The 8098-nt window shown below is 47.6% G+C and overlaps 1 protein-coding gene across 1 annotated transcript in view; it reads right to left on the minus strand.

The window, feature by feature from the left end:
- ARHGAP6 (Rho GTPase activating protein 6) overlaps positions 1 to 7285 on the minus strand; it is a 491723-nt gene extending 484438 nt beyond the window's left edge. Inside the window, exon 1 of the mRNA XM_007129261.4 lies at positions 6701 to 7285. Within this exon, the coding sequence (XP_007129323.1) occupies positions 6701 to 7279 (579 nt within the window). The 5' untranslated portion in view covers positions 7280 to 7285. The remainder of the gene's footprint in view (positions 1 to 6700) is intronic.
- Positions 7286 to 8098: the final 813 nt, after the last annotated feature.

Genomic DNA, 8098 nt, shown 5'->3' on the forward strand with positions numbered 1-8098 from the left:
GCAATCCCACTACTGGGCATATACCCTGAGAAAACCATAATTCAAAAAGAGTCATGTACCAAAATGTTCATTGCAGCTCTATTTACAATAGCCAGGACATGGAAGCAACCTAAGTGTCCATCGACAGATGAATGGATAAAGAAGATGTGGCACATATATACAATGGAATATTACTCAGCCATAAAAAGAAACGAAATTGAGTTATTTATAGTGAGGTGGATGAACCTACAGGCTGTCATATACAGTGGAGTAAGTCAGAAAGAGAAAAACAAATACCGTATGCTAACACATATATATGGAATCTAAAAAAAAAATGGTCATGAAGAACCAAGGGGCAGGACAGGAATAAAGACACAGACCTAGTAGAGAATGGACTTGAGGACACGGGGAGGGGGAAGGGTAAGCTGGGACGAAGTGAGAGAGTGGCATGGACATATATACACTGCCAAATGTAAAACCGATAGCTAGTGGGAAGCAGCCGCATAGCACAGGGAGGTCAGCTCGGTGCTTTGTGACCACCTAGAGGGGTGGGATACGGAGGGTGGGAGGGAGACGCAAGAGGGAGGGGATATGGGGATATACGTACACGTATAGCTGATTCACTTTGTTATAAAACAGAAACTAACACAGCATCGTAAAGCAATTATACTCCAATAAAGATGTTAAAAAAAATTTTTTAGTAAAAATGAAAATAAAAATTACCTTAGAAATGAAATGAATTGTAGCAGAGAAATACTCCAAGAGAAAGCATATGAAAACTGAATAACTATTTTCCTAAGTTATAAATTCTTAGGCCATTATGCTGATTTCAGACATAATTCCTTGTAAAATGCCCTTTGTCAATTTCCTGTTTGAAGCTGTCTTACTCTAATTACTTCCTCTTTGGTGACATGGGTGAGCCTCTATTTTTAATCACAATATTCCTCTCTGCTCACGTTTTAAATTTTAATTCCAGTTTCTGTCATTACATATTTACAATTCAATTCTTTCTTACACATATATTGAGACATCTCATATTTTTTTCCTATCCTCAATACTTTTCAAAAAGGTATTTTTTCCAATTCAAAGTCTTGGTTGACATATACCAGGAAAAAAGAAAAAACGACAGAGTAAAGCCAGAAACATGAGAGCAAATGGTACCGGAAAGCAAAACCTAGAATTCAGTTTCTTGTGTAAAGTAATAAATTATATAGCATTTCTCAACCTCGGTGCTACTGAAAATCTGAGCAGGGTAATTATTTGTTGTGGCGGTCTGTCTTGTGCACTGCAGAGCCATTAGCAGTATCCCTGGCCTCTATCCATCAGACGCCGGTAGCACACACCCCCTCTTCAACTCTGGCAATCGAAAACGCCAACAGGTATTGCCAAATGTGTCCAGGCTGCAAACTCACCCCTTGGTTGAAAACCAGTGGTCTATAGACACCAACCTATTCGAAGTAGTTCAACAGTGTGAGAAATCAATTTGCTAAAGTGGAAAAGTAAGAAATACAGAAGTATTATGTTTCTATGGCAACTCCCATTTGTTTGCAGGATGCTTGGCATGGTTTCCCCATGCCTACCTCCTCTGAGTATCTGTCCTCCTGCTTGTTTCACGCTACTGATGCATGGCCCCCACAGACACTAGAGTGAACTCTCTACAACACATATCCAATCTTGCTACACACTCAGGCTTAAAAATCACCAATTTACCCCATTCTCCACCGCAGGGTTTCTCAGCCTGGGCACTATTGACATTGAGGGCCAGATAATTCTTCGTTGTGGGAGCTGTCCTGTGCCTAGTAGAGTATTTAGCAGCATCCCTGGATTCTCCCCCACTAGATGCCACTAGCACCTCCCCTGTTAGTAGGCAGAATAATGTCCCACCAAAGATATCCACGTCCTAATCTCTGGAACCTGTGAATATGTTAGCTTACACGGCAAGGGGGAATTAAGGCTGCAGGTAGAATTAGAGGTTGCTAATCAACTGACCTTAAAACAATGCGATTGCACAGGGAGATCAGCTCGGTGCTCTGTGACCACCTAGAGGGGTGGGATAGGGAGGGTGGGAGGGAGGGAGATGCAAGAGGGAGGGGATATGGGGATACATGTATGCATATAGCTGATTCACTTTGTTATACAGCAGAAGCTAACACACCGTTGTCAAGTAATTATACTCCAATAAAGATGTTTAAAAAATGAGATTATCTTGGATTATCCAGGTGAGTCCTATGTAATCACAAGCATCCTTAAGAGAGTCTGAGGAAGAAATGACTGGAAGAAGAGTCAAAGAGATGCAAGATGGCTGGCATTGAAGATGGCGGAAGGAGGACACTGGAAAAGCAAAGGAAACAGACCCTAGCACCTTCAGAAGGAACACAGCTCTGCCAACACCTTGACTTTAGCCCAAGGAGACCTATTTCAGACTTCTGACCTCCACAAATGTAAGATAATAAATTTGAGTTGCTCTAACCCATATGTTTGGGGTAATTTGTTACAGCTGCAAAATGAAGGTAATACATCACCACCCCCAGTTGTGACAACCAAAACTGTCTTTGGACATTGCTAAATGTCCCCTGGGAACAAAACTGTCTCCAGGTTGAGAACCACTGCTCTACAAAACAGAGTCCAAACTCCTGAGACATGCACAGTGGGGCTCTTCATAATTAATGCTACCCAACCTGTTGAACACTATTATCCCTCACACAGTGAGATACAGCCTATGCTCCAGGCGCACCAAACTTCTAACTTCAAAAACACTCCAACAATACATCCTTTCAGTTCCCTGCAGATTTGACGTCAAGAGGTGCTTTGGTCCTCCTGCCATTTTTACCTGAGCCTAGAGTTACTTATTATTCCACAAACAGGTGTCTAATTTCTGGTTTCATTAGGTTGTTATATAAAAAGCCATGTGGTTGCTACATACATTAAACTGCAGATATCTTAACCTCCTCCTCCAAACAAATTATTGCACTTAAGCCCCTCTAAGTCCTCTTTGTTGGAAACTCTAGCGTCACCAACACCTCTGTGCCTTTGCAGGTCCACTCCTTTCTACTTCATCAAGGAATCACTTCCCTTCTTCTTCTTACAAGTGGCAGTCACCCTTGAAGATCAAGTTCAAGTGTTCTCTGCACAGTGAAGCCTTTCAAGACTCCCCAAAGCTCGGTGAATCACATCCCCCAGTCCCTCATGTGCTGATCCTCTGCACTGCAGCTAGTGGTTGACTCATCCATCCTCCTCCTTAGACTCTTTCAGGGGTGACACCATATTTTAGCCTCTGCATTCCTGGCACATAGAGAAATGCTTGTGCTCAAGAAGTTCTTGGGGTGTAAATGAAGAGGAGAAGTCATGAAGCGGGAAATAATTTTAGTTATGGGTTATCGAGGCTGGCAAACTCTATGTCAGCTATGAGCATAATCTCAGCTCTGATCCAAAAGAATTAGGAGAACCCCAGAGTTAGAATGAGACCTTACTCCCTTGTTTATGACCCGAGTCAAGGACAGAGCCTGGCTGCTAAGAACCAAGTTGAGAAGTATATACCAACTGTGTTACCATGTACCATCTATCCCTCTGTCTTCTCCATTTTTCTACTCAGTAGATATTCTACCCAGCATGTCCATGAATCCGATTTTGTTAAAGCAATCCTAAAGCACGTAGTAAGGAAATATTGAGTTGTAGCTGACTTTGTCTAACACCTCCTGGTTTTAGGCCATAAAAATGCCATTTGTGAGCTTTGAGTGAGCCCAAGGCATAGAGCTACAGGCACTTACGCGCGTCTTGGCAGCAGGAGCCCTGGTACGAACAATTTAGTTTAAAACCAGAGAATCTGCTGAAAGAACTAAGTAGAAGTGGATGTGATCCATTACTGGCTACACCTGAATGAAGGTGAATTCTCAGGTTTGCCTATGGATTCAATGGAAGAGAAACTGAAAAGCTGAATAAACCATAAGAGATCCGTGGTGGGCTTCCCTGGTGGCGCAGTGGTTGAGAGTCCGCCTGCCGATGCGGGGGACACGGGTTCGTGCCCCGGCCCGGGAGGATCCCACATGCCGCGGAGCGGCTGGGCCCGTAAGCCGTGGCCGCTGAGCCTGCGCGTCCGGAGCCTGTGCTCCGCAGCGGGAGAGGCCACAGCAGTGAGAGGCCCGCGTACCGCAAAAAAGAAAAAGAAAAAAAAGAGATCCGTGGAATCTGCAGGCAACACTCAAGAGGGATCCACATCCTTTGGGAACGGGAAGACGTCCCCAGGGCAACTCTCTGCCAGCTGAAAGCACTCTGTGGGCAGTCAAGATGGCCATCGTGGGGGGGCTACATTCAACTCACTGGTGTAGTAGTTCTCAACTGGGGCAGTTTTGACCCTCAGAGGACATCCAGCAGTGCCTGCAGACACTTTTCATTGTCACGCTGGTGGGGAGGCTGCTATTCACATCTAGTGGGTAGAGGCCCAGGACGCTGCTGAACATCCTACAATGCACAGGACGGTGCCCAATGCAAAGAATCATTCAGCCACAACTGCCAATAGCGCAGAGGCAGAGAAACCCTGAACCAGAGCAACCAGGAAAAGCATAAGAACCAAGTCTGTACGATCCAAATCTCCCCTCCAGGGCCCATAAGTAACCTTGCAAGGTGTTCATTTGCTGGACTTTTGGCATCATTAGCAAAGATTCTCTTTTAGGACAAAGGACCTAGCTTGCTTTCAAACGAGAAGGACAAACAGTGCTCAATAGGATGAATTTCCTTGGTTTTTGAGAGGGTTCCAGGGCATTAAACCTTTGAAAGGTAATCCAAGCCATTAAATTCCAGACCCCAGGGTTATGTTAGGATATCTGGGACTCTATTAAACAAAACCAGCCTTGGACCTTCATGCCAGGATTCCATCCAGTCATTCCATGTCTGCCTCAAGAATAAAGGGATTACACAAACACACACACACGAACATTTTATGAGAAAATTTTGTTCTTTTGCTAGACGGCTATGTACTTAGTTTTAACCACTGCAAAAGAGGTGAAAGTCACGGTAGGTGAGCTTGCAGACTGCCCCTACACTGCACAGAACAGTTTGAAGCCACCCAGTATTGATGAAGTTCAGGTACTTGTCCATTAATTATGAAATTTTAATGTATAAGAAGAAAATTTCTAACCAGTTGTGATCATCTACAGTAGACTGCCTTTCGGTCATAAGAGCAACAAACAGCATCTATATAATATATTCCAAGTATGTACAGTTGCTAAGAAAAGCAGAGACGTTCTTAGTGATGTAATTGGTTTAAACATGAATGTCAGTGGCTATCCAGTCCAAGAACTTGGCTTGCTTTTGCATTTCTCTCAACTGCTACAGATTGATCTGATAACGTGTGCTTCTGATATAGAGTAGGAATCCAGGCCCTTCTAAAGACCAACAGAAATTCAACATTTATTCTTGACCCTCTTTCTAATGCTAAGTTCCCTGGTTTGGAGAGAAGCTCTTGCTCTCCTACTTGACTTTTCTCTCTACTGCCTATCTTCCTCAAGAAAATGGGCAGAACAGTCAGCAGTGTTTGTTAGTTTTTGTAATCCATGCTCCCCACCCAACGGCAGCAGTTACTCTGACACAGTAACTAATATTTTACTAATATGTGATGCGAGTATTTCTGATAAATACTGCTGATTTTTCTAAGCCAGTCTAATAAAAGCCAAAATTTCAGTCATCTCATGTTAACAGAGCAAGGTATGATGTTGGATACTATTTTCTAGCTGTTTTTCTTGGTTGTGTTTCCTTTATTTAGTCTAAATCTCCAGCAATTACATGGTATTTCATTTCATTTCTGTAATTCTAACTGTACTTTAAAACATTTAATTACAATGGATGGAATCTCTCCTTGTGGAAACAGATCCAAGGCAAATCTATAGAGTTTGTGGACTGAGAGAGATTAGGAGTTGTTCATTTTTAAAACAACTAGTATTTATTCTCTAAAAGCATGCAGTTTCCAAGTACCCATCAACCACAGTTTCCCATTAGCTCTGTTCTCCATTCTTCTAAACCAGACAGCAAACGTTTTCAAAGGTACCAAATACCTCCCGCTGAGTTCCCTATTTACTAACGATCCCTGATTCATGTATATTTCACTAACTACTAGTAGCCCTTAGTGGAATTTGGGCATATTTCCATGATCTTTCATAGCCTTAAGCAGAGATTTTTTTTTCCTCCGGGATTAAACTAGTACTCAGTACCATAGATCTCTTAAATCAGACCTTTAGGGAGAAGAAAAGATCAAAACTAGAGAATTCTAGTAGTTACTCCCCCAAACACACAGACCTACACACACACATATCAACAACACCCTCAAGAATAATGTTCCTGAATTCTCTGTAAAACAACCAGATGGCAGAAACATTTCAAAATATATTTCCTCCAACCCTGACAAACAGCTTGGAAATAGATCATTTGAGTTCCAAAACAATATCAACACTGGGTGAAGGGATAAGATGACCCTTGGAAATCACCTGCAGCACAGAAAGGAAAGCACCTCTTCCTCTAGCTCCAAAGTGGGGCCAAGAAGTCCTAACAAGACACGTGTGGGTGGCCACTAGGGACGTCCCATTTGCAGACACCATTTAACCAGCCAAAGAGGAACAGCCACACCAGGACAACCCCTCAGTGGGTCCCTGGCTCTGTAAATGAGAAGGAATTCAAGAAGTGCCCAGGTGTGCAGCCTTGGGCCATGAGGACACGAGGCACCGGACCCTACCTCGGACTTCCACACGACATAGGGTTGGCCGTGGCTGTGGGGTGGGGACTGGAACTTTCTTTGCTGGAGCCACCTCCTGGGAGAAGCGAAGATGCCGTTGGGGCCCCCCCCGGAGGAGCAGAGGACGGTGCTGCGGCCACTTCCCGGCCCGCCTAGGACTGAAGGCAGGTCCCGTACCATGCTCTTCTTGAGGCCGCCGCGACCAAGGGGGACCTCATAGTCAAAGTGGAAGCTGCCAGAAGGTGACTTCTCCAGCGGGGTGCTGGGTGTGGAGAAGGACGAGCAGAGGGGTCTAGGGGACGGGAGTCGGTTGGCCCGGGCAGGCTGGCCCCGGGGAGAGGACGCCAAGCGAGAGCCGAGACCCTCGGCCGGGGACAGCGGGGAGCAGACGCGGCCCCCGGTGGCCCCCCGCGAGCCGCCCTCTGAGCCCGCCTCGCCCCCGCAGCCGCCGATCAGAGCCGGGTCCAGGCTGCGGGTCTGCCGAAGCTTCCTCTTGGAGAAGCCCTTGGCCGAGGCCGCGCTGCCCGAGGCCGGCGAGGAGCACGAGAAGACACTGTGGAGTAGGCTCTGCGCGGACATCTCGGCGGGGCTGTGTCTGTGCCCTCTTCCAGCTCTCGGAACTGCTAGCGCTTTGGGGCGCAGAAAGCAAGGGGGCTCAGGCGAGGCTGCCAGGCGGGGTCGGGCCAAGGCTCGCCGAGGCCGGTGGAGGGCAGTTCCCGGTTCACGCGCCACCAGCGCGCTCCAAGTGCCCCGGTGGGGGCAGAAGCAGGAGATCCATCACCAGCCTTCTAGGAAAAGGGCTGAGGAGGGAGGGCTCCTTCGGTCGCCAGAACCTTCTCCCAGAGCCTAACTCACGAAAAGGGTAAGAAAGAGGAGGAGGAAGGTCAGGCGCTCGCTGTGTTCCCAGCTCCGGCGGCCAGCGCCACTCCCCCTTCCCAGCTGAGGCAGGAGATGCCGCGCTCCCGCTCCCAGGCTCTGGACAGCCTCGAAGTCTCCAGCAAGCTCCTCCTCGCGCCCTAAGGACGGTCCCGAGGGCTGGGGAGGAGGCCTCCTGGGCGTGCGCCCAGGGCGCGTCCCTCGCGCTCTCGGCGCAGCGAGAGGGACTTCCTCCCGCGCTGGAGCTGGGCACCCGGGCTGCGCCCCCGTGCACCGTCGCCGTATCCGGGCCTCCGAAGCTACGCGTCTGGCCGCCACTTGGCTGCTGCGCCCACTCCTCTGACTGGCTAGGCGCAAGAATGTCTCCAAGCTCCAGGTTCCCCCGAGGTGCCAGTCTTGCTACAAAGCGGGGACACGGGGCGCGCAGCGCCCAGGGCCTTCCAAGGGCTGAGCGGCTAGGGTGGGAGAGAATTCCCAGCTGCGCTCAGGGAGCTAAGGGGACAACCACAGGGTCGGCTGTCC

The sequence above is a fragment of the Physeter macrocephalus genome, chromosome 7, assembly GCF_002837175.3.
Source record: "Physeter macrocephalus isolate SW-GA chromosome 7, ASM283717v5, whole genome shotgun sequence".
Taxonomy (NCBI): Eukaryota; Metazoa; Chordata; class Mammalia; order Artiodactyla; family Physeteridae; genus Physeter; species Physeter macrocephalus.